The sequence below is a fragment of the Chanodichthys erythropterus genome, chromosome 22, assembly GCF_024489055.1.
Source record: "Chanodichthys erythropterus isolate Z2021 chromosome 22, ASM2448905v1, whole genome shotgun sequence".
Lineage (NCBI taxonomy): Eukaryota > Metazoa > Chordata > Actinopteri > Cypriniformes > Xenocyprididae > Chanodichthys > Chanodichthys erythropterus.
This window is the reverse complement of record NC_090242.1, coordinates 16,690,622-16,718,593: the sequence shown is the minus strand read 5'-3', so window position 1 is coordinate 16,718,593 and position 27,972 is coordinate 16,690,622. Positions and strand designations below refer to the sequence as shown.

Below are 27,972 nucleotides of genomic sequence, written 5' to 3'. Positions count from 1 at the left end.
AGTGTTATGGTTGAATATGTAAATTCAATATGGCTGACCTATGAACAAAATTATTCAGATGTTTAAAAAGTAAAAATATCAAGGAAGGACATTGTAAAACTATGTGTTGCAGAAAATTAAAAATGGTTGGAAATATATTTAAAACAATCATTTGATACAACATGACCGAAATAATCAGATTATGTTGATTCAGATTACGAGTTATGTCCAAGCTTATCATTGAAATGAATATAACATGTGACATTTTAAAAATAATAATATAGTAATAATTACCATTTTCTCTGGATATAAACTGCTCAAAAGCTATAGTGATGTATGATTTGTGAGTGAATCTTTTGAAATGATTCTTTTCAGTTAATCAGTCGACCAGTTTACAAATCATTTTGAATGATTCATCAGCAAATCAATTTTTCTTTGCATGCTATTTAATAGAAATATTAATATCAAGTAATCTAAAACAACAGGAAAGGTCATGGGAATGGTTAAAATGTGTGGGAACAATTTCCTCTTATTCAAGTTCACCTTCACACTTAAATTCCACTCTCAAACAGATGATTTTACTTGTAATTTGCATTTGGGAAAGTCTGCATTCAACCTTCTCCTGTCCAGCAGCATATATGTGTCATCTTAGTAGGCCGGTGTCTTTAAATCTATTCTATCCAATAAGCTGAGTTTGGTATGATAGAAACCAGATGGACTTAGGCTAATGTTCTTAATCCCCTCTTACATGGCTCTCATGGCCCTGGGACAATGAGGTGAACAGCCCTGTCCCATGGTGTTGTTCTCAGATCAGATGTGCCACCCCACGCCTCATTTTACTCCAGACTTAGTCTTGTATCAAGTAATCTTGTGAAAAGATCATTGTTTTACACCTTGATTCTCCTCAGGGAGCTGAGATCAGCATTGCTGGAGCAACAGATCTTCATGTGCTCAGCTCATGTTACGAATAGTGATTTGTGGGAAAAATCACTTGATATCTGTGTCATTCTTGTCTCCCCCCCCTATTTGATTCAGTGTGTTTGAGTGGTGGGCTGTGTTAGAAATGTACTCGCCACAGAGGAAGGACTTTGTCTCTCTGACGCTGGGAGAGCAACACAGCCACAGCTACACCAACGGCAAGCACCGGAGACAGTCCTGCTGGAGGGTTAGTGTTTGACTCTTTTCTTCTTAAGATACCATCAAAACTATTGTTTTGCAGGGCATAAATACAGAGCATTATGTATTCTCGGTGCATTCATTAAGTGTGATGTTCGAAGGCTGATGGCTTCTGCTTCTTTCTTTGTTTGTGTAAATGAGTGCCATTTTCCTGTCTACGAGACATCTTGACATCTATTTATTATTCTGAGAGGAAAGTTCTGGCACTGTAGTCATTGTGTTCAGTTCTAGCCAGACCGAAGATGTCAAAACTCTTGGATTTTTACCCCCCTCACGTTTAATCTACTAATTTGTATATACTTAATTATCGCCAGAAACCAGAAACGCACTCCCTGCTTAGCCGAAAACATAATTATGTAGCTTGGAAAATACCCTTTTAATTTAAAATGTAGCTTCACCAAAAATTAAAATACTGTTATGCTATTATTTACTCAGTCATGTCTTTCTAAATGATGTTATCTTTTTTTTTTCTTTTTCTTTTTTTCTTTGGGAACCCAAAATGAGGCTCTTGGTTTTTTCTTTTTGTTTTGTTTTTTAAGAAATTAAGACTTTTATTCAACAAGGATGCATTAAACTGATCAAAATGACAAAAACAAGCAACATTAAAACTAAAAGCTGTTCTTTTGAGCTTTCTATACATTAAAAAATACTGAAGAAAATGTATCATTATTTCCATAAAAAAATTAAGCTGCACAACCGTTTTCAGCATTGTTAATAATAAGAAATGTTTCTTTAGCAGCAAATCAGCATATTTTAAGGATTTATGAAGGATCATGTGACATTGATGACTGGAGTAATATGCTGAAAAATCAGCCTTCCATCACAGGAATAAATCCAAAAGTTTGGAAACGACCTAGAAAAGTGGGCTTTTGGACAATATTGGCATGAATCCTTTTTAATTTGTGATAATTTTGCACTAAGGGACCAACACAAACTATGAAAACATATTTTATTATATAAACAGTTTATATATATATATATAATATATAATATATATTCCTCAAAATATCCACCATTAGCAGCTATCGGACCTAAACTGGGTTCTAATTGGTTCATTGTATTCTAAACTTAATTGGCAATCAATTGTTGAAGCTATTAAGGTGTGCTGACCCAAAAATCTTTTACAAACCTGGGCCAAGTTTAAACCAGTAACCAGGTATCACAGCTGACTTTAACATGTATATAATGCCATTATTATGTAATCAAAATGAAAATTATTATTGCTGGTCTTCAATGATAATGTCAAATAACTGTAATGTATTTGCACCAAAAAAGATAAGGATTTATGCTGATATCATCCAAAACCACACTTTGCCAGGAGTGTTTCCAAACTTTTGGTGGGCAGTGTAAATGCAGCTTTTGTGAGCATAATAGACTTCTTTCAAAAACATTAATACGGCTAACCGACACAACTTTTTAAAGGCAGTGTATCTAATTTTTGTTTCACAGAAAAAAGAAAATCATGCAGGTTTGAACAAGATGTGGGTAAGGAAATGTAGGAATTTTTGGATGAACTATCCCTTTTATGCATTCCTTTATCTGAGAGGCGCTAATTTAATTAGGATAGGAAGGTTATAATTGAGTTGAATAGTTAGGATGATTAAACTATAATGACATCTTTATTGAGAGAAAAGTTCTTTTAGATATGATTTGTGAGCGCAGGATGAATCTTTTTCCAGTAGATTTGTTTTTGTAGTACTATATTCGGCAGTCATTGCAGTTGCCATTTTCAAGCCATAAAAAATATAAAATTGCTGCACTTTCCTCTGATTGTCCATACATTGTTTTTGCAGAAATGGAAGCAGCTGTCTCGGCTTCAGCGCAGTCTGATTCTTTTCCTGCTAGCCTTTCTCTTCATCTGTGGGATTCTTTCCTATTCCAGTCTGGCAGAGCAGTGGAGAGGTACTTTATACAGCCTCCTTTAATGACATTTCACAGGATATGAAAGGTGAAAACACAACAGGTAGATGATTGGTACAGCCTTGATGCTGGGGTAGACGTTTTATTAAACCTCACACAGTTTGCTATTAATAATTCACATGAGATATTTCTGTCTGTTTATTCTCCAGGGCTCTCTGACAGATCACTGAAGGAGGACTGGGTTGAAATGGATAACCGAGGTCTCAGGCCCATTCCTCCTGGCCTCATCCCAAAGCTCCCACCAGGAGTTGTCCCTGGGGTCCAGGACGTCCCACCAGAAGTGCTGCCGGAGCTTCAAAGACCAAGCATTCCAATACTTCCCAAACCTCCAGCTATGGTTTGTAGGATGCTTCTCAGATATTTGGGATCTATTGTATGTAATATTGGTTACTTTATCATTTTTGCTACTCATTTTTAAGGGTTTTTACAGCCCCTGCTAAAACAAACAGAAAAACAACTTAAATCTTAAATGTAAGTTGTAATTGTAAAATACAGTTGTTTAGAAATTCAAAATAAAAGCTTTTTAAATAACAAAATATTATTAATAATAACATTATTAAATTGATTAAGTACATTTTAAAAAGATACAAAAATTACAACTGTTACTAAATTCAAAATAAAATCATTAAAAAAAATTAAAAAATGGAAAAGATTATGATACAAAATAAAAGCTTTAAAAATACCAAAATAATAAATATTTTAATATAAATATATTTTAATACTATGTTAATAAAGTACTGAAAAGTGCTAATCTTTCATAAGTATTTATCTTTTAAAAATGCATTTTAACCGTTCATGTACACAACAACAGCGTTTTGGGGGGCTGAAACTGCAAACTTTTGAACATGGGTTTTTAAAGTGCAAGTTTTTGAAAATGATAACTTTGTTTTCTGCATTTAAACTACAAATTGTGGAAATGGTGACGTCATTTGTATGTGTTCAGTCTATAGTGCATACTGGATTTTTTTACAAAGTGACATCGCCAACTACTGGCCTGGCAGCAGAATACAGCAATATTAATAATTTTTGTGGTTCCACGTGAAAGGGATTGTTTTGATAACGTTGTGATCTGTACATGAAAGACCAAAAGATTTTGTTGTGTAAAGGTACCATAAGATACTACATTATTTATGCTTGTCTTTTTATGTTGGCCGGTTTGAATCTGCAGAGGAAGCCCCCTAGCAAGCGTGGTCCTCCTGCTCTACAGAAGCGAGGGAATGTGTCAGATTGGCAGGAGAAAGATGGAAAAGAACCCGTGATCAAGAGGGAAGACGAAGAAGGGAAAGAAGCAAAAACAGTCATTAGGTTCGGACTTTTTACATTCAAGCAATGAAGACATTTTTAAATGAGAGTTTTATTAATGATAACTGGTAGAGGATTAGACATTGACATTTATTTGTTGTTGGCTTAGTATTTAACCTTGCGAGTTAGTAGAGGCATTAAAACTGACACTGTAATTATGGGTTTTATTGCCATTTATTTGTTATTAGTCTCACTCACATGCTTGGCGCTCCTAAGAGCTTTATCTCCTCCACTAAATGAAATACATTTTCACTTTGCTGCTTGTCAGATTCATCTGTCACTGTATTTGGGTACAAACTTATGACAAATTCCTTTAAGAAATAGTAAACTGTGTGTTAATTTACTCGCCGTCATGTCATTCGAAACCTGTATGCTGTAATTGGAACAGGGTTTTGCAAACGCAGACCTGCAATATAATGATCCCCTTGAGAGGAACCCCATTCCTAATATATAAAGGTATATAAATAGATAAAAAAATATATACACCACTGAAGTTATTTAGTTTTTTTTTCAAACAATTAAAGGGTTTGTTCACCCAAAAATTAAAATTCTGTAATTTATTACTTACCCTCATGTTGTTCCACACCCATAAGACCTTCGTTCATCTTCAGAACACAAATTAAGATATTTTTGATGAAATCCGAGAGGTATTTGACTCAATTTCAAGGTCCAGAAAGCTACTAAAGACATTTTTAAAACAGTCGACGTGACTGCAGTGGTTCAACCTTAATGTGATGAAGCATTGAGAATACTTTTTGTGCACAAAAACAAAATAACGACTTTATTCAACAATATCTTCTCTTCTGTGTCATTCTCGTATGCTGTTTACGTTCAGCGCTTCCAGGTTCTGCTTCAAAAACCCGGCTCGGTATTGGCAGATGCTGTTTACGTGATGCAGGGGCCGGTCAATAATGAGTTGGCATTCTGACGTAGAACCTGGAAGAGCTTAACATAAAAAGCATATGAGAATGACACAGAAGAGAAGATATTGTTGAATAAAATCATTATTTTTGTTTTGTTTTTGCATTATTTTATTTTTGCTTCCCTCTTCAGGCCCCCAGTTTAAAAACTCCTGAATTTGGAACACAGTTTATTAAAAATGTTCACACAGGACTTTTACATACAATGACATTTTAGGGTGTTCTCACACTTGGTAGATATTGTCCAATTGAAACAGACTCTGGTGCGACTGCTCTGTTAATACAGTTCATTTGAATAAGTGTGAATGCTTCCATCCTAACCTTAGTGCGCACCAAACCAGTGGACAGGCACTGTGTGTGTGTTCACATAGGTACACAATAATTGGCTACACATCACATTAATTTCACTTGTCACTTAGCGAACCAGGACTAAATGCATCATTTTCTTTTTTGGTCCAAACCAAAAGTTCTGAAGTACACCCTTATAGTGCTCACAGCTGCTTTACAAAAAAAAAAAAAAAAAGATTTAAAAAATGATAAGACTTTTATTTTTGGGTGACCTATCACTTTTAAGGCCTTAAGACACCACACTGATGGTTGATGTCACCAACGCCGGCCAGCGTCGTCTGACCCAGTTTTTGCAATCTTTTTTTTTGTATATCTGCAGTCCTAGTTTCGGTTTCCCTTATTGAATGACAAATATAAACTATTTATTCCAGCTTTCGTCACCGCTAGTTCTTTTACGTGTGTCACGGCCTTTAGAGAGAGCAAAAAATGACATCACAGGAGCAGAAGACTCCTGTGTGCTGATAGTGCCTTAGAGAACAGTGTATTATCAGTTGAGCTGGTAACACAGCAGTTTTAAAGTGATTTGTGATGAGCTTTCATTTCCTCCAGCTGTGTCCTGTTGTGGGAGTCCACCTCCTGCTCTTCATTATTGCAGTTATAATCGTGGGGCGTGTGGGAGGAAACGGTGCTATAACTGGTATTGAATCTCTGGATTGGATGTTAGATAAAATACTGTTACAATTGATTCCAGTGTTGTTTTTGGACTCATAGCTGGCGTGGGGCGATGATCGAGGCAGAGCAGGGGACAGAGCTTCAGTCCACCGCCCATGGAAAAGTAGGAACAGTGGCTAATGCAGAGGGAGCTGCCAGCTTAAACCCAGGTATCAGAATTCATGTAGCACAAACTGTGCCAAAGTTTGGCTTGTGCAAATGGCCAACTGTCACAGACGTGTGATCATCTTCATGTCTGTGATTTGATTGTTGTACTCAGTCACAGAGAAGCCCGTGGATCGTGTGGAGGCGGTGCGGGAGGCCTTCAGGCATGCGTGGAAGGGCTACAAGGCTTTTGCATGGGGCCATGATGAACTGAAGCCCATATCTAAGACTCATGGAGAGTGGTTCGGTCTGGGCCTCACTCTCATAGATGCACTAGACACCATGTGGATCCTGGGCCTGAAAGAGGGTGAGTCTTAAAGGTGCCCTAGAACCTTTTTTCATAAGATATAATATAAGTCTAAGGTGTCCCCTGAATGTGTCTGTGAAGTGTCAGCTCAAAATACCCCATAGATTTTCTTTTTATTATTCATTTTTTTTTTAGCTGCCTATTTTGGGGCATAATTAAAGATGTGCCGATTCTGTGCGTGTCCCCTTTTTGATAGTGCTCCGTGGCTAAAGCTAACATTACACACTGTTGGAGAGATTTATAAAGAATGAAGTTGTGTTTATGAATTATACAGACTACAAGTGTTTAAAAATGAAAATAGCGACGACTCTTGTCTCTGTGAATACAGTAAGAAACGATGGTAGCTTTAACCACATTAACAGTACATTAGCAACATGCTAAAAATATCATGATATCATGGATCATGTCAGTTATTATTGCTCCATCTGCCATTTTTTTTGCTATTGTCCTTGCTTGCTTACCTGCATAAAGTCTGATGATTCAGCTGTGCACAGATCCAGATGTTAATACTGGCTTGTCTAATGCCTTGAACATGGGCTTGCATATGCAAAAGTACATATTAATGATCTGACTATTGCGTCACAGTCGGTGTTATGTTGAGATTCTCCTGTTTACAGAGGTCTTTTGCAAAAATAACATTTACATAAGAAGGAGGAAACAATGGTGTTAGAGACTCAATGTATGTCATTTCCATGTACAGAACTCTTATTATTTAACTATGCCAGAGTTAAATTCAATTTTCAATTCTAGGGCACCTTTAAAACCGCAGCTTCTGTTTCATGACCACTGTTAAATCTATTCCTTGTTTCCTTTTCTACTGTCAACCTGAGGCTGTTTCTTCAAGTACAGGCACTTTTATTTCTCAGGAGTTGTATTTTAGGGTCAGTTTTTCTATTTTGTTATATGAAGGTCACATTGCAACTTAGGTTAAAGTGTCTTTTTGCTGCAATTCGGATGACTATAATGTATACATAGATTTGACTATTTTACCCTTGTTGCAGACTTACAAACTTAAAATAAAATTAAATAAATAATTATTTCCTTTTTAAACAAGGATAATATAAAGAACATATTTTTTGTGTAATGAAAAATTGAGGTCAGTATCACATTTGAACCTGAATAATTTTACATTTGCAGTCCTCAATGATAATAATAATAAATGTTTCTTGAGCAGTAAAGAGTAATTTCTAAAGGATCATGTGACAGTGAAGACTGGAGTAATGATGCTGAAAATTCGGCTTTGCATCACAGGAATAAATTACACTTGTAAGTGTTTTACAGTATTTTTGATCAGATAAATGCAGCCTTGGTGAGCATAAGGGACTTTCATTTTATTAAAACATCATTCTGACCCAAAACCTTTGAACAGTTGTGCATATCCACAGTTGGCCGTTGCTAGCATACAAATTAAATAAACTAGTGAGTGTGTCAGAAGTGTGTTTAACGAGAGTATTTTCTGAGTCCACGGGGCATAAAGTGTCCATATTTGAAGAAAAACCCATGAATAAAAAATATATTGAGTGAAAAAGACTACATAAATATGAATATATAAAAAATAGTACTCTCCCTCTCCATTTCTTTATTAGAGTTTGCAGAGGCCAGGAAGTGGGTAGAGACAGAATTATCTTTTTCCAAGAATGTGGATGTGAATCTTTTTGAGAGTACCATCCGTATTTTGGGGGGTCTCTTGAGCACATACCACTTGTCTGGGGACACACTTTTCCTGGATAAAGCTGTAAGTACTTTAGATCTTTATTTAATTTAGTATCATCTTCATTATCCTTCATTTTTGTCCTAGTAAAGGACATAGTATAACTTTAAAGGTTTATAGCTTTTGGCTTACACACAACTAGACCCTTAATAAACTCAACATATGTTGTGTCTCTGTTTTTGTAGAAAGACATTGGCTTTCGATTAATGCCTGCCTTCAAGACGCCATCTAAAATCCCCTACTCTGATGTGAACATTGGTAAAGGAACTGCTCACCCTCCACGCTGGACCACAGACAGCACAGTCGCAGAGGTGACCAGCATTCAGCTGGAGTTCAGAGAGCTCAGCCGACTCACACAGGACCCGCAGTACCAGGTACATTATTTTATTTGATTTCATTTAATTACATTTCATTTCATTTCTCGTATTCATGTCTTCGTCTGTTCTCAGAATGCAGTGGAGGAGGTGACCAGACAGGTCCACAGACTGGAGGGAAAGCGTGATGGTCTGGTGCCCATGTTCATCAACACAAACAGTGGGAAATTCACACGCCGAGGGGCCTTCACGCTGGGGGCCCGTGCAGACAGCTACTACGAGTACCTGCTCAAACAGTGGCTACAAGGTGGCAAGAAAGAGAATGAGTGAGTTACACTAACAGCAGATACAAATGCAGCCTTGGATGACGGTTCATAAATTTAGTGCTTAGACCGGATGTCAATAGCCCACTGGTGCTTTTAGCTAATGGGTTCCAGAGAATTGGCCATGCTCACTGAGCCTAATGTACTGAAGTTAAGGTTCCGGTCACAGATGGGGTGGTATGATTGATTCACATTGTCAGTTATTGATAGAATGAATTGCACCAGGAAAGAATGAAAAATATCTGAGCATGTTTTAATTGTTACATAACGACATGCTACTTAGCCTTGACAGTGCTAAAAGCACAGGGCATTTGTGTTGCACACTTGTGATTCGGTGGATTCAGTATAAGCTTATTTTATTATGAAGTCAGTCACTCCGTGATATAATTGGTTTCAAGAGGTCTTAAATTATATAAGTGCAGATGCTCAAGTTTAGTACTCAAGTGTTTAAAAACCTTGTGCTATGAAGTAGGGAAAAAAAACAGCGGTGATAATCCACTGGTTTAAGGTGAAGTGTGTAATTTGTGTGCCACTAATATCACCAAAAATAAGTCACAGAAATAAAGCCTTCCTGAAATAGGCTTCCTGAATACTGTCCCTGGCAGCTATTGGATGGTCAAATAGATAGTCCCACCCCAAACTCATACGATTGGTGGAGAGTGGAGACAGTGTTGCTCAATGTATTTTAACATAAAAAAATAGTATATTGGTATAATAAGGCAAAACAAAATTGGCTTAGCTGTAATTCCATTTTAAAGTATTAAAGCTACAATATGTAAAATTTTTGCAGTAAAATATCCAAAAACCACTAGGCTAGTGTTATATATTTTGTCCAGCTGATTACTAACAATATCTCTAATGTTTTCAAGTACTTGTAAATCATGAGAAAATTCCCATTCTAAACGGTGACACGGGGCAGTGCAGTCGCCTGTCAATGATGTCAGTTACCTTTGTTACCGCCTTTACTGACGTAGAAACCACATGACTACAGTGCCGTGGACAAATGCAGAAGTAGTGTCTATCGTCCAGCAAACCACTAGCTTGCTTCAAGCAGTTCCTTATTTACTTCTTGCACGTTTTATGGTGGATTGTTACTTATTTATGGAACATAATTACTGTTTACCATCTGCCGCTGGTTCTGTCGACAAGGACAGCTCCTGTAAACTCATGACCGGAAAAGCGGAAGCGGCGCCGGAGACTATGTCATAATAAAAGTCCCGCTGCTCGTGAGGCGTGTGTTGATCAATCGCTTCAGCTCCTCGTTCAGCTCCCGCAACACTCGGTCCTGCTCTGCTTCACACTACAGTAACGTTAATAATCGCGTCCACGAACATGAGTTCTTCCAGACTCCAATCCCTATTCTTTTGCACCGTCCGTTGAGATGGAGACCACATGTCCCAAGTTTCCGCTCTAATACTTGCCGTCATCAAACTACGCCTTTGTTTTGAATAGGCTTCTAGCGACCTCTAGCGGAAAAAAATATCACAAATTGTACCTTTAAGTAGGTATGCACAGTATATGTATGTATATTAATATAATATATATATATATATATATATATATATATATATATATTTATGTATATGTATATATTATATATATATATATATATATATTTCTTGCTATTGATGGAATTTTCCGTCATTTATGAAACAAAGCTTCTCTGCCATTGACAGAATTTTATGGCTTTCCATGTTTTTACTGTTATATGGTAGGGGGCACTATTAGAAATCTTCTGAAAGAGTACAGAATCCCCTGATCAAAACACAGGCGAAGAAGCAGAAGCACGCGATAGCATATGTAAGCAGATGCATATGTAAAATAATCAACATGCATTATACTGAATGAATTGTCAACTCAGGAAAAGGTACAGGACTGTGAAGCTTTGGGGGTGTTGATGGATGTGATCTACTCCATCTATGTTTTGATCATCATTCTGAATCCGATCCAGATGTAGCCTTGGACAAAAACGTGATTTTTCAAAAAAAAAAAACTTACCCACATTCAAAGCATTGATTTAAAAAAAAAAAAATGAATGAGTTAAGCTCATCTTTCTTCTGATGTACTGCATGTTCAGATATTCATAACTAATTATATAATTATATATTTGTGTATTATACTGATCAGTGTCAGTTGATATTGGAAATATTTTGGAAAATATCAGATATTAGTGCCTGCTCATTTTCTCTATTTTCACATTTAGATTACCCTACTGTCAATTAATGCTGATGATTATATTTTTTAGTGTTTTATTTCATTTATTTAGACAAAATAGTATTGAATTGTAATATCATCCGTTTGTCAGTTATCAACCATAACATGAAAATAATTATTGGCTCCTTAAATGGAGTGTCTTTTTTGAGGAGAGGTGTGCTATTACTTTTCTAACTAGTTGAACTTAAACATTTTGTCTGGCGGACAATAAAATGGGTCAGAAAGCCACCACAACACCACAGCATCATGATGACAACTGTCATAGGCACGTTTCGTACATGTCCACCACCATTAGGGACAATGCCAAGGTGTCATTGCTCCTAGAAAAATGGGACATCAGCCATTTTCTGCAGTTGACAGGATGTTATTCTGTCTTCCTATTCTCTATGTTGGTGCGATTCAGACTCTGTTGAGCTTGACAGGTCATTGTCATGCACGTCAGTGCTTCTGCTCACACCTGAGTCTCGTTAGACTCCCGCTGTCTTGACATCACGCACACTTGCTCCTCGCTGATAGTATTTTTTCATAGGGTTTGGTTTTGAATAATTCAATAAAAAAATGTGTTCACTGGGGTTCGGTAGATATTGACTGTTAATGAGTTGATAAATGTCTGGTCTGGAATATCAAATCCACCCAAGACCAGGTTGGTGATGGATATGCTAGTCAATGACAGGGAAGGTGGTCCATTTAAATGACCTCTGAATCCTGTCTGTTATCTTGCTAAGACCTCACTACCTATATGTTTGATTTTATACATCACAGAGACACGTATGAGGATCAACTGAGGTCTGGGACACTCTCAATGTACATTTAAGTTGCAATAGCTTATTTTTGTCTCTAGAGGGCGAACTCAATCGCTTCAAATGCAGAGTGTGATGTATGTATATCGTTCCAGGCTGCTGGAGGACTATCTTCAGGCTATAGAAGGTGTCAAAAAGAATCTCTTAAGACAGACTTCTACTAGTAAACTGACCTTCGTTGGGGAGCTGTCCAATGGCCGCCTCAATCCCAAGATGGTGAGAAAGTCATAACTTCATTTCAGCCGCCAAGTGTCATTCTTAAAGGGGTACTTCACCTAAAAATGAAAATTCTTATTTACTCCCCCTTATGTTTTTCCAAAGATGTATGCTTTTATTTTTTGTCTGTGAAACAAAAATGAAAATGGCAAAAAAATCCTATTTTGATGTTCCACAGAAGAAGAAAAAAAAAACACGAGGGTGAGTATAAAATGAAAGAGTTTTCATTCTTTATTCCTTTGAGCATCCTTATGTGTTTGCTCTATAAATATATTTCATCTTTACCATACAGCATCTGTTCCTATAATCTCCAGGCTTAAATCTAGTGGTTTTAATGAAATTGGCTTCCTCACGAGGATGGAAATAAACCAGCATAATGGTAATTTGAGACCTTTGTGACATGTACAAAACCTTTTTATCCCTGTAATCCTGACATATGAAATAATGGTCAGTAAAATACAATTTTTTGAAATGGAACAGTTTATTGAACCTTTAGACAAAATCGTAAAAAAAAAAAGGATGGTGAAAGTTTGCATATGTTTTTTGTTGAGTATCATATGTGATAAATAATCATTATGGCTCATATAGTATGATATACTGTAGAAGAATATGGAGCTCATGCTCGAGGAGAAAAAAACGAACAGTTGATGGTCCCCCCCCCAAAAAAAAAAAAAACTGGTTACCTACATTCTTCAAAATATCTTCTTTTGTGTTCAGCAGAAGAAAGAAATTCATACAGGTTAAGAATAACTTTAGGGCCCTATAAAATCTGTTTTATTTTTTTCCAAATTCTGTTTTTTCCGTTTAAATTTTTCTGGATTCAGTTTTTTCCGTTTTATTTATTTTTTGACTCCATTTTAATGGTTAAATTACATTTTAGTAATAAAAAAGCATGTCTAATTTATTGAAATAATGAATCTTGTCCAGTTTACCAACAATTTAATAAAAGTTTAACAAAAAAATATTTTTTTTATTTTTTATTCTTTCCCCTCAAATTTTATTTTTTTACCAAATTCTGTTTTGTGGATTCCATTTTAATGGTTTAATTCCATTTTAATAATCAAAAAGAATGTCTAATTAATTGAATTCTTAAAAACAACTATAGAGAATTGCATGCCGGGGCGGCGCCGCCATTTTGACAGGATCGCCCTCTATTACTCGTACTGAAATTAATACGGATTCTTGCTTACCTTTTGTTTTGTTTCTGCCATTTAGTGGAACGTTAACATTTTTAATGGTATCGTTAGCAGGGAATAGAAGCTCTTTTATCGCGTCGCATGATCATTTTATTTATTTAATTTTTTTTTTTACTGAAGTTTTGTAGAATTTCGTTTACAATGTTGATCTGTTTACCGTGTCAAACGCTGGACGCTCACCGCTGCTTCAGCCATCCTATGAATATCCAAATAAATCTGTGATCAAAATGCTGAGAAAAGTCGATTCATTTATTTGTTGGAAACATTTAAATGATGCTTAAACGAGCATACTGAGTGGGCCTACAACTGTTGTCATTGTAATCCCCCTTTTCCACGATCATAGATGAGGAGAATCAGAGATTATGGGTCAAATTCAGTGGACAGACGGACACGAACACAATGTATTTTTATATTTATTTTAACAAATGACAACCACACTAAGCAATTTCATACCTTTATAAAACCGTTAAGAAGAAAATGTATAAAATGCTTGCATTTTAAGTGATACTGAAAGTTTATATTTCGGTCTCATCCGTTTTTCTGCATGTGCTTTATTTGTAAATAGTATTTGGTCTCTTTAATATCAGTCTAAGTGCATTAAGCGTTTTCTTGAGAGGACACGAGAGGAAACCGTTTAAGATATAAATGTGTTGCGTTCATATTTTGGGCTCATTTGCGTATCTCCACGCAGTATGCTTTAATAAATATGTACAGAATTGTTTGTTTGTCACATGAAGCGTTTGTTAAGCATTTGAATGTCCCCGTCAAGTTCTGCTAATTCACGAGCGCAGTGAGAGTCAGACTTGTAAAGGTAATGTTAATTATTAAACCAAACGAAATCAAAACGTTCAAAAACACTTAGCAATGCCATTCTTTTATTGAGTGATAAGCAGTGGGTTTAATCAGTGCCATTAATAATATATTTGCCATCCGGCGTCTTCTCGTCATCTCCTTGACCTGCTTCCCTTGGTGTTTTTACACGTAGAAAAGGCGAAAAGTTTTCTCTCAAAACGATGATCTGAGTTGCAGCATTAATGACATACAATGGTGACATTTTTCACAATCATGACAAAAAACAAATTACTGCACTAAACTCAATAACGGAAAGGCTGCGCGATCCTGTCAAGATGGCGAATAAACAAAGAAGTTACCCAGAACTCAATGTGGCGTGACGTCTGATTCGTATTCTCTATATTCATTAAAAAATATATTTTTATGAATTTTTATTTCTTCAGAAGTTCTGTTGTGTATTTACATTTTTGTATTTACATCAAATTAACGCATACCATTTTATCTTTTAATCATGAAATTAAACTTTTTTGTCAAACAATGTGCTGCACAACTATGGAAGCCCGTTTCCGCCACAAAAAAAAAAAGCCACTAAAAAAAATAAAAAAATAATGAATTGCGACTTTTTATCTCAGAATTCTGACTTTTTAACTCGCAATTGTGTGTTTATATCTCACAAGTTATAAAGTCAGAATTCTGAGATAAAGTCGCAATTGCGTGATAAAAAGTCAGAATTCTGAGATAAAGTCGCAATTGCGTGATAAAAAGTCAGAATTCTGAGATATAAAGTCGCAATTGCGAGTTATAAAGTCAGAATTCTGAGATAAAGTCGCAATTGCGTGATAAAAAGTCAGAATTCTGACTTTCTCACTACTGTGAAACGTTATTTCTCACAGTTCTAACTTTGCTTGCGTTTCCTTTCATTGCGACTGACCATCAGCATTACTGCTTTATTTATTTATTTATTATTATTATTATACATTAAATAGACCATCAGGATTGCTGCTTTGTTATTATTATACATAAAATAGAGGACATCATAAAGGATTATTTTTAGCGCCGATTTACCAATAAAGAAATATTGATTTTACTGGAGGAGACACATAAAGATTAGTCTCCGGACATGTGCATATAGAATGTTTCCACGGTAACCTTGTACACAAGTACAGCGTTTCAAGGAGAAAAACAGCTTTTACTGCCATCTAGTGGGCTTAATACTAAAACACCAATATCTATCATGTTTCATCAACTTTGCAACTCAAGGGTAGAATCATGCAATTCTGCAAATTACAGTCGAGGTATTTGGACAATAAAAGTTGTTTTTAACAGAATGGATACACTAATGAATTTTGCACAATAATAACAATATAATAATAATCATAATAAGAAGAAGAATCAACTGTGGCGGAGGCGCAATAAATCAGACAAAGCTGAAGTGGCACATTTTATACACCAACAGCTTCAGACTTCACGGCAGCACGGCTATCGTTGCATGCACTGTTACAGACAGAGATACTGACCATCAGTTAATTGCGAGAAAAAAAGTCAGAATTCTGACTTTTTATCACGCAATTGCGACTTTTTATCTCAGAATTCTGACTTTATAACTCGCAATTGCGACTTTTTATCTCAGAATTCTGACTTTTTATCACGCAGTTGCGACTTTTTATCTCAGAATTCTGACTTTATAACTCGCAATTGCGACTTTTTATCTCAGAATTCTGACTTTTTATCACGCAATTGCGACTTTTTATCTCAGAATTCTGACTTTATCACGCAATTGCGACTTTTTATCTCAGAATTCTGACTTTATCACGCAATTGCGACTTTTTATCTCAGAATTCTGACTTTATCACGCAATTGCGACTTTTTATCTCAGAATTCTGACTTTATAACTCGCAATTGCGACTTTATATCTCGCAATTCTGACTATATCACGCAATTGTGACTTTTTATTTCAGAATTCTGACTTTTTATCACGCAATTGCGACTTTTTATCTCAGAATTCTGACTTTATAACTCGCAATTGCGACTTTTTATATCAGAATTCTGACTTTATCACGCAATTGCGACTTTATATCTCGCAATTCTGATTTTATATCTCGCAATTGCGACTTTATATCACGCAATTGTGACTTTTTATTTCAGAATTCTGACTTTTTATCACGCAATTGCGACTTTATATCTCAGAATTCTGATTTTATATCTCGCAATTGCGACTTTATATCTCGCAATTCTGACTTTATATCACGCAATTGCGACTTTATATCTCAGAATTCTGACTTTTTATCACACAATTGCGACTTTATATCTCAGAATTCTGACTTTATAACTCGCAATTGTGAGTTAAAAAGTCTGAATTCTGAAATAAAAAGTCGCAATTCATCTTTTTTTTTTGTGGCTTTTTATTTTATTTTATTTTTAGTGGAGTTTTTTTTTTTTTTTTTAGTGGCGGAAACGGGCTTCCATACACAACAGAGCTTTACTGTTAAAATTAAAACATGAAGAAACACTGAGATTGTTTAAAAATATATTTTAATAATTTATTATTAAATTAATTTATCTAAATTCTACTGTACAACAGTAATATGTTTCTGTCAAGTTAAATCGAACTTTTATTTTGACGGTTTGCCTAGGCGACAGAGGACGAAAATACCACGAGCGCCGCACGTGCTTCAGCGTGCGTGCGCCCGCGCGTTGTGTGTGAGGTAAATGCAAATGAAACTGCGCTTCCGCATCATTCATTTCAGAGGCACACAGACATGCAGGATTCATGTTTAAATAGTCTTTTTGCGGTTTAATATTCAGTCACTAGTGTAAATCGCTTTTTCATTTACGTGTACTGACCTGCTTTTAATTCATTAATCAAAAATTTGACATTCCGTGACATTCCGCGTTGTATAGTAAATTCTGTTTTCCATGATCGCAGAAATTATAGGGCCCTACAACTTGAGGGTGAGTAAATGATGACAGAATTTTAATTTTTGGGTGAACTATCCCTTTAAATGCTTAGTATATAATCAAAACTGTGTAGCTCTTTATTGTGGAGGTGAAACATAGAAGGCATGTAGTAAGGTTTTGATAATGTAGAGGCCTTAAAATGTTGTGTATAACCTCTTTCTCCATAACAACACTCTCTCTGTCATCCAGGATCATTTGGTATGTTTTCTTCCTGGCACGCTGGCTCTCGGTGCTCACAACGGCCTGCCCGCTGATCACATGGACCTAGCTCTGCAGTTGATGGAGACGTGCCATCAGATGTATGCACAGATGGAGACAGGCCTGAGCCCAGAGATCACTCACTTTAATCTGCAGAACCACAACGGACGAGACATCGATGTGAAGGTTCATTAACCTGTACAGTCACCACTCATTTTTGACAATAAACTCCCTGGGTGGTTGGAGACAAGGCCTGCTGATGCAGGTTTTGGAACCAAACCATAATGCCTTTTCTCTCCTTTGTCTAGAAATAAAATGATAATAGACCCCCAAATAGTGCAGAGGCTGTGTTAGGTTCAGATTGTCTAATCAAGGTCTTCATGTTTATCTTTTCTAGAACAAAACTATTTCTGCTCTCAGCACTGATGAGGATGACCTTTATAATAGTTAGTGCCCTTTTACATTAACAGATTTTTTTTTTCTTTCTCAATATGTGTGTGCAGCCTGCAGACAGACACAACTTGCTGAGACCCGAGACTGTGGAGAGTCTGTTCTACATGTATAGATTCACCAAGGACAGCAAATACAGGGACTGGGGCTGGGACATACTGCAAAGTTTCAACAAGCACACCAGAGTGAGTGAGAACTGCAACATTTTCCTGGTTTACATGACAAGAGGTGCGAACACCCTTGTAATTCGCTTCAACCTTTTCTAACTTTATAAATGATTATTTTTAGTTTAAGTGGTGTGTGTAAAGGAACTGGAAGCAAGCAGATTATGGGTGTTTATAAACTAGCGTGTAGTGCCATCTGCTGTTAAAGGGATAATTCACCCAAAAATGAAAATTTGAAAATTTGCGAGACATCACTTCCATCATCAGAACACGTTTTCTGACCTCACTAACCACTAAAAACTAAGCTCAGAATTGATTCGAGAGAGAATTGCAGAACATTGGAAAATATCAGAATCGCTGCAGATTCTTTGTATCATGGATCAAGAATCGACGAATATATAATATATATATATATATATATATATATATATATATATATATATATATATATATATATATATATATATATATATATATATATATATATATATATATATATATATATATATATATATTATATAATTTCATTCATTAATACAGTTTATTCACTATAAATGGTAATAAAATATGACAAGATTTCAGAGTTAAACTGTGTCAGAAATGTTAATTATGTCACTTATAACACTTTAGCAAAACATTGTCAGGTCAAAGTGTCTGAATAATTTTTGGTTCCAAATTTTTATAAATTGTACTGGTAGTCAACTGTATGAAGAATTTTTGGGTATAATATGTTACAGTTTACTTTATTTTTCTATCGTCACTTACATAAATGAACTATAGTGTCCTGCACCCACTAGTAAAAATATATCAGAAATATCAAAAACGTTTGAATAATTTTTGGTTTGACTGTGTGTGTGTGTGTGTGTGTGTGTGTATGTGTGTGTGTGTGTGTGTGTGTGTGTGTGTGTGTGTGTGTGTGTGTGTGTGTGTGTGTATGTATGTATGTATGTATATATATATAATATATATACACATATATACATATATATACATACTATACACACAGTCAAACCAAAAATGATCCAGATGTTTCTGATATTTTTCTGATATATAATATACATTACCGCTCAAAAGTTTGGGATCGGTAAGATTTTTAATGTTTTTAAAAGAAGTTTCGTCTGCTCACCAAGGCTACATTTATTTAATTAAAAATACAGTAAAAACAGTAATATTGTGAAATATTACAATTTAAAATAACTGTTTTCTATTTGAAAATATTTTAAAATGTAATTTGCTTCGTTCCTGAATGATGCAAAGCTGAATGATTCATTGACTTGATCATTAACACTTGCTGCCACCTACTGGCGACTTTAGTCTCCCATCTAAAAGTAGGTCTATTCTATAATTTTTTACCATCTAAAAGTAGGTCTATTCTATCATTTTTTTCCGCCAACATTTTTATTTCTATATTCAAATTTTATATTTGAAACATTAATATCATAACATTATTTATGCAATTGTAATTGAAGTGTAAATGCATAAATGTTACATCGTAATGTCAGTTCATACAGCTTCTGTGCAATGCTAAGATGAATTTTGTTTACAATGATTCATTTGATTGGTAATAAAAGCCTGTTATTCATTCAAGTATTCAGAGAAAAATCTGGTCTGTTTTCATGTTTTTTATGAAAGTCAAACCAAAAATGATCCAGATGTTTCTGATATTTTTCTGATATATAATATACATTACCGACTCAAAAGTTTGGGATCGGTAGTATTTAATTAAAAATACATATTATTATTATTATTTTACTTATTTATTTATCTATCATTTCTATTAATTTTGATATTTATATTTAGCTGTATTTTTACTTCAGTTTTAGATGTATTAATTTTAGTACTTAAACACATTGATTTTTGAGTTTTTTAATTGTTGATACTTAAGCCAATATTAGATTTGTTATTTATCAGTGTCAGTCCATATTACAGAAAATCCACGATTGTATTATATATTTCTCTTTTTACATTCAAATGACTTTTGTCATCATCTAATGTTCACTTAACATTAATCTCTAAAAGGACTGACAGTTTAATAACGCTCCTTTTGAGCAAATCTCATGATTTTTTTCTTAAAATCCATTTTTTCCCCTGGTACATTATAATGTTTTATGTCTAAATTCAATTATATAATAACTTGTTTTAAGACAAAATTGTATAGAATTGGAATATCTTTCATTTATCAGTCTCAGCTGGAAGCATTTCTCTGCCCATTGAACAGTGTGCTAGCTGTGCCAATAATAAATAAACAAACTTGACTTCTTTACTCAATTTCTGTCCCAGGTCCCCAGTGGGGGCTACACCTCCATAGGTAACGTCCGTGACCCATTGAACCCCGCACCCAGAGATAAGATGGAGAGCTTCTTCCTGGGCGAGACGCTGAAGTATCTCTTCCTCCTGTTCTCTGACGACAACGAGCTGCTCAGTCTGGATAAGTACGTGTTCAACACTGAGGCCCATCCGCTGCCCATATGGCCCTCAGCCTCATGAGGGGGGAAGAAGCCAGAATCATGCCAGTCCTCTCTTGCAGTGATGTTTGGGTTTCAACAAGAAATGATGCAGGTTTCCACAGGAAGAACCCCTCAGAGCTGCTCTGCAGGAATGTTTCTGCTCTAAACTGAGGTGGCAGGTTATGCATCGACCTTTAACTGTGCACGTGAGCTTTATTCAAATGCGGTGAGAATCTTTACTCACCCAGAAGAAGTGTTACTCATTATGGGTGGTGAAACATCTCAAATATTGGTTCCTCTTTTTACTCTGTATTTAACAAGACTTCACTTGCGTTTGAGCTCATGGGACAACTGCAAAGTGTTGGACAAGCTCGTGCAGCTGCCACAATTTTTAGATGTCTCATCTTCCATATTTGGGACAGAAACATTAGTGTCAACTCCGTAAATCACAAGGCAGACTGCTGAAATCACACACACTGAAAAATGCCAAGCACTTTGTAAAATGAAGACTTTTTTTTTTTTTGTTAACGTTGTTATTTCTATGTGTATAGATGGATGATCTCGATGTGAGTGCCTCACCTTTATTTTTGCAGGCTGTTACAGAAAGAAACTGCGTGTCAATTTCTAAATGTCTCCCTTTTGTGAGAGTCAGGATGCATTAGGGAACATATTGGGTACTTTACAGATCATCTTGAGATTTATTTGGTAGCCCTCTGGGATTGTGTAGTTTTCTGTTATTTATGTTGACTTTAGTGAGCGTATTTCAGTGAACGCTAATGATTTGATGTAGCGGATGCCGTCCGAAGCACTGCTTGTGTTACTACGCTGTAGATTTACGTTATTATCTACAAATTTTGGAAGCTGTTGCACGGCACTGGATGCTGTGATGCTACATTCAGCTGAACCGTGATCAAATGTGCATATATGTTCATTTATTATTTAATTCTAATTTCACAGCACAACTAATTGAAAACATTGCTTGAAGGATAAACTATTTCTCATCGACAGTCAAGATCACTTCTGATATTAAAGCTACAAAATTTCCCTTCTCATATTAGAGTGCAGGCATACTCTATATCAGCCCACTGCCATCTGTTTTTAATACGTTAGATGCTTGTAGACAGGTTTGAAACGATTCAATGAATCACTCACCCAACAATGAAATGAAAACGTCGTCATATATTCACCCTCACGTCCTTCCAAAACGAATTAAATTCTTTCTTCCTGGTTAATTCTGAATTAATTTCTCCTTTTGTGTTCCAAGAAAGAAGGTCGTACAGGTTTGGTGGTTGAGTAAATTATCACAGAAGTTTGATTTTTAGGTGAACTGTCTTATGATAAATCCTTAATTTAGGTCCCTTTATTTGGTCTGATATTTATGGAAGCTTGTTTCCGTTACTGGACAAAAAAATTTATAAAAAAGGTAATAAAATTAATTTTTATCTCATAATTCTGACTTTTTTTCTTGCAATTGCAAATTTATATCTCTCAATTCTGACTTTTTCTTGCAAATGATAATGTATACTTAGCAATTCTGACTTTTTCTCGCAATTGCAAATTTATATCTCACAATTCTTTTTTCTCACAAATGGTAATGTATATCTTGCAATTCTGACTTTTTTCTTGAAATTTGGAATCTATCTCGCAATTCTTTTTTTACTTGCAAATGCAAATTTTTATCTCACATTCTGACTTTTATTCTCGCAATTGCAATTTTTTTTGTCTTGCAATTCTAAATACCCGCAATTCTGACTTTTTTTCTCGCAATTGCATTTTTTTTCTCACAATTCTGACTCTTTTTCTCACAAATGGTAATGCATATCTCGCAATTCTGACTTTTTTCTTGAAATTTGTAATCTGTATTTCGCAATTTTTTTTTTTTTTTTTTTTTTTTTTTTTAATCAAACGCAAATTCTCGCAATTCTGACTTTTTTTTCTTTTAATTCCAAATTTATATCTTGCAATTTTTACTTTTTTTCTCACAATTGCAAATTTATACAGTATTTCGCAATTCTGACTTTTTTTCTTGGAACTGGACTTTAAAACTCAGTTTCAAGTTTATATCACAATTCTGAGAAAAACAATCAAAATTGAGGGATATAAACTCGGATTTGCAAGATTTTCGCAATTGTGAGTTTCTATCTTGGAATTTGTACTTATTTTTCTCACAATTGCGACTTCATTTCTCTTGTGCTGTCGAGTGTTTGTTTCTCTTATCATCTCATGTGTCTTTGGTCAAACAGCAGTTATCCAGTCAAAACAATCAGGCCTTCAGAAGCTGTCAAATAATCCTTCATCTGAAACCATCCAGTTTCAGAATGATTGGCATTTGCATTACAATATGTCTGTTCCGTGTCACATTCTTCTTGCTGCTTCTAGTGATATAACATAAAAATCTGCATCGCTTGTGCCTTTCGATTTATAGAATACAGAGTGAACGCATGATAATGAGAGATTTCTCCCTGATTGCTTCTCCCGTCTCTTTGCTGCAATCAGCGGTTTGTGATTACCGTTTGTGCTCGCCAGCGAATGTTAAATGAAGGAGCCCGGAGTGGACACAGATCTGATGAGGGTTTCTGAAGGTCAGGTTGTGTTAGCTGTATTAATATCCAGAGCAGCTGAGCTGTATTTCATAATGGTGAAGTTGCGAATGATATGTATGTTGTAAGATAAAAGCAGGTCTCTGGGGATGTTTGTAAAGTGAAAAATGAAATGGGGAAAAAAAGTAGACTATAAGTAAATTATTAATAGCCATTGTCATTAGCGTTTTTGTTGTTGTTGTTCATTTGTTTGAATTATTGAATTATTTGAATAATTATTATTATTTTGAAATGCTTTTTTTTTTATGAAGCAAAATGAAAAGTCACCGATTTATCACATGCAATTGCAAAGTGCCACCTTTGAGACTTAATATTATAGAATGTATATTTCTACAATTTCCTAACAAAAAGGAACTCTACCTAGTCTAGTGTGATTATGCAATCTGTTCATGTTATTAATTATATGCATACATTTTCATGCTAATTAAATTATGCATATTACATATTCATACTGTATGTTAGAATTAAAATCTATGGAAAAAAAATGTTATCCTGCAAAATGAATTCTCTGGAAGTGGATATTAAATTAATATCGTAAAAGTTGTTCTTGTAAATACTGTTTGAAAAACTTGCTTTGCTACATTACAAAAATAATGTTCTTAATCCATTTTGTCTTGTTTTCCAGTGAAAATATTTAAACATCCTTAACTCAAGCAAGATAAATGTACTTTTGATGAGCAAACGATAAGACATTCATTTCTCGAGTTAAGTTTATTTTTCTTACCTATTAAATCTAACCAAACTTAGAGACGTTTATGCTCAAAAATTGTTCATTCAAAATATATTCTTGTAAAATAAGTCAACATATTTTGTAATTTTGCTTCTCAAGTAAGTTTTTGTTTTAAGGATGTTTAGATATTTTTGTTTTACTTGAAAATAAGATTAAAAAAAATAGTTTAAGAACGTCATCTTGGCTTTAGAACCGCATTTGTTGTTGGTTTTGTTGTTGTTGTTGTTGTTTTGCACAACAGTTACAGTATAACATTTTTGTGTACAGTCTTGTAAATATTCCTACATTAATAACATACTGTACCAAAAACATTTACAAAATAAAACCATCCAGCAGAAGTTATCTTTGTGTTCTTTTTAACAAATGCAGAGGTTTGTTGGCATACGTCAAATCAGAGCAACCGATACAGTGCCTGACATCCACTCAAATACAGTATGTAATTCAGCCAAGCACGCGTTATCTCAGATCTCACTCGGATGCACGTCTCAACCAGGGCAGAAACAGCACTGTGAGAATTTTCAATTTCCACTGTGAACATTTTTTGTCTCTGACTTGTATCTCTTGCTTTCTTGGTTGCCAATGTGAGAGAGTCAGAATGTCAATGTCGTGTTTGGTCATGCATTTATGATAAAGGCTCGGACACACTGCTGCCCAGAACTAGTTTGAGAGCTTCAGCATAAGGAGAACAATATGTAATGTGTTTGTGTCCCTTCTTAAACCTAAAATGTACGGTTTTGGACTTAATGGACACACATATGCGGCGGCCATTGTAAATCTACCAGCCCGTAAGTGCAAATGAAGTGTGGCATATGGGAGAGGTGGTTATGTGGTTATAGTAAGGGGTGTGACATTTCAGAAACGTACTCAAAGTGGCTGACCAATCACAACACATTGTCCAGCCGACCAATCAGAGCACATTGCGCTTTTTGGAAGGAGGGACTTATAGATGACCAGAACTAAAAAAGCGAACCAAATGGTGCACTTCATGTGCACGTGTGAACTTACAGTGGCCACCACATGCGCATGTCCGTGAAGTCTACGAGACCACTGGGTGTCTCATTTGTCATTTTAGGTCTCAGAAGCGTGCTCACGAGTGTCCAGTTTGCAGCTGATATGTGCCCTCGATGCACACTTTTGCCGAACCCGCAAGTCCAAAAGCTCCACAGCAGACTTCTACCCAGAAGAAAAGCGGCAGTGCATCACGAAAGCGTGAAGGAAGATTTCAAGGGCTTAAGGTTCCACTTGGGACAGGGCCACAGAAAACTAGGAAGAGAGGTGCTGCAACAATGGAAAAATATGTGGAAAATGTTAAAAGCATGAAAACCTAATCTATTAGACCCCAAAAACACAATTTCCCTTTCAAGGGAACTCGTGCTGTGTCATAGTATTGACACCTTTGGGAACGCCTCTGCCTGATTGGACTAATTTCACACACATGCTTCAGACGCAATGACAAAACGGGACATCATGACCAGGAAAGCATAAAGGCACATCCAGAATGAACAGCGTTAGCTTCTTTGCCTCAGCAAGTGCTCTGTGTTGAAACGGTTTGTCCTATTTAGTATTGTCTCGATATTAGATCTGTGCTATCTGAATCGTTCAGGCAAGAAGCTTCAAGGTGTTGACTTTGAAGCAGGTTGTGACTCAAATCAGATCCGAGGACGTTTTTTTTTTTTTTTTTTTTTTTAAACGGTAGATCTAAAAGACACATACATCCTCGTATCCATCCTTCCACAACATGCAGGAATATGTATAACATACACAACATATAGGAATTTCCTGAGGTTCACTTTCGGGACTGAAGCATACCAATAGGGTTCTTCCCTTCGGTCTACCTTTATCACCCAGCACTCACGAAATACGTGGATGCAGATCTGGCTCCGTTTAGACTCTAGGACATCTGCGTTTTGAATTATATAGACGATTGGCTAATCCTAGCTCAATCGGAGCATATGCTTCGGCATCAAGATGTCGATCTCGCCCACATGCAAAAGTTGGGGTTAAGGCTGAACGCCAAGAAGAGTGTGCTTTCTCCAGCACAGAGGACCACTTTTCTTGGCATGTTGTGGGATTGAGTGATGATGCAGGCCCGTCTATCACCTGCTCGTGTTGCTGCTAGTAGCAGCGTTGTGACCTGGAGATTCCGGTCAGGAGGGACCTTCTGTCTCAGGCAGGGGGCACAATCCTTCACCCCTGGCCAGAATTATGGAACCTGTGGGATTGGCTTCTGAGGGGGCCCAACTCTTAAGGCCTGTACACACCGGGACGAATATCGCACGCGTTTATCACCAGCGTTTTTCGAGACGTTTTTTGTGTTCACACCCAAGCGATTTTCACTGGCGATGCGCAGAGTGAACCTGCAAATTCACTCCCTGACAGTAATGTGGCGCTTGTGCTTAACGGTAGTGCTAATAAACATATTTATGATATTAATAAAGTTAAAGAAGATAAAAATGCAGATATTAAACGGCATATATATATGAGAGATGGTAGTCAGAAACGGTAGTAAATAAACATATGATATTAGTAAATTTAAAGAAGATAAAAATGCAGATATTAAATGGCATGAGAGATGGTAGTCAGAAACAGTAGTGCAAATAAACATTTATGAAATAGACATTCTCAGCTATATTTCTTGAATGTAAAAGAAAAAAAAACCCAGCAAAAATACAGAAATAATACACATCTATTGGTATGGCCAAGAACTGGCAGAGCACCCATAGCATGACGAGTCTCCCTAGTTCACTAGTCAGGGCACTGATCAGAGGGTCGGCCACATTCATTTAAATGGTATACTGATACACGACCTAGGAAGCTAGGGAGCAATTTGAGACGCAGAGATACTGTAGTTTGTAGGGGTCTTCCTCGTCTACTTACTCTCTCTTCGTCGTCTTGTGTGCTCGGCAAGACTGTTTTGTGCTTGAGGCGCCACCAAGTCGTGTTTTACTGCAACTTCAGCAGCTCCAGGCACGTGAACAAAAGCACCAATCTCATTGGTCGGCCAGTTTTTAACGCGGCGCGTCAAACAAAAAAAACGAACCCGAGGCGTTTTTTAGAAAATGACGCTTAGCCTCACGTTTTTCGCGTCGGTGTGCACACTCACATTGGCGCCCGTTGTTTAGTCACGAGGCGTTAAACGTAGGCGAAAATCGCGCGCGATATTCGTCCCGGTGTGAACAGGCCTCAGACTCAGGTTGTTGAGACCATACTTCACTCCAGAGCTCCCTCCACGAGGAAACTTTATGCTTAGAAGTGGAGAGTTTTTAATTGGTTCTTTAAATGTTTTACTCTTCCAGACTTAGAAATGTAATATGCCATTCTTCAACATATCAATTATCCTTTTGACATTAAAATATAGTTCTAAATGATTTATGGTTAAATGTCGAAGTTGAACACAAACATTTGGTTGACAGAGCCAGTGGCCTGTGTCTATATCCCAGAGCAGAGCTTGAGAACTACAACTCAAGCTTATCCACTTCTTTGGCCATAAAATAGCTGGACCACACCTGAGGAATACCTAACCTGATATGGTTAAATCTGTTCCCAGAGTTCACAGCTTGAGCATGGCCAATTTTCTGCATGACGGTGAAGTGTGACAGGCCCGCGGCCGCGTTGAGAAACCGCTGTATAATTGCTTCTCATCTCATCAGGTCTGTTCCTGCCTCTTCAAACATCATGGCCTCTGTTGGCTCCACTGAGAAAAGAGCACCAAATTAAAGGAAAATGACATTTACCTTAAGCTTGAATGCTGGAACTTTAATTGGTTGTACTGTAGTTGGGTTTTTCTAACACAGTTGGTGGTTGTGTTTGTTGCTTGCTTTGTCGTGACAATTTTAGACATTTTATATAATATTTTCACTGGTTTTAAACTAGCTTGATTTGATCATGTTTATTTGATTTGCAGTTAATATCAAATTAATATCAAAAAAGCATTACCAATTTTGCAATTAAATCATAGGTACATTTTAATACTGTTGAATTATAGTCACTGATTCTAAGTATTGTATATGTATATAGTTAAATATTTAAATTTTTCATTTATTTTAAAATTTGAAAAATAAAATTATTTAAAAAAAAAAACTTGATGGAAC

General features: G+C 36.0%; 1 protein-coding gene across 1 annotated transcript; it reads left to right on the top strand.

Annotated features, from left to right (window-relative positions):
- The first annotated feature begins 1,042 nt into the window (after positions 1 to 1,042).
- Positions 1,043 to 20,591, top strand: man1b1a (mannosidase, alpha, class 1B, member 1a). The gene is made up of 13 exons (XM_067376501.1): positions 1,043 to 1,144; positions 2,949 to 3,057; positions 3,225 to 3,412; positions 4,244 to 4,380; positions 6,357 to 6,466; positions 6,577 to 6,768; positions 8,355 to 8,503; positions 8,665 to 8,853; positions 8,929 to 9,119; positions 12,226 to 12,346; positions 17,482 to 17,676; positions 17,994 to 18,125; positions 20,385 to 20,591. The coding sequence occupies exons 1-13, from the start codon at positions 1,043 to 1,045 to the stop codon at positions 20,589 to 20,591; spliced, it is 2,022 nt and encodes a 673-aa protein (XP_067232602.1).
- The last annotated feature ends 7,381 nt before the right edge of the window (positions 20,592 to 27,972 follow it).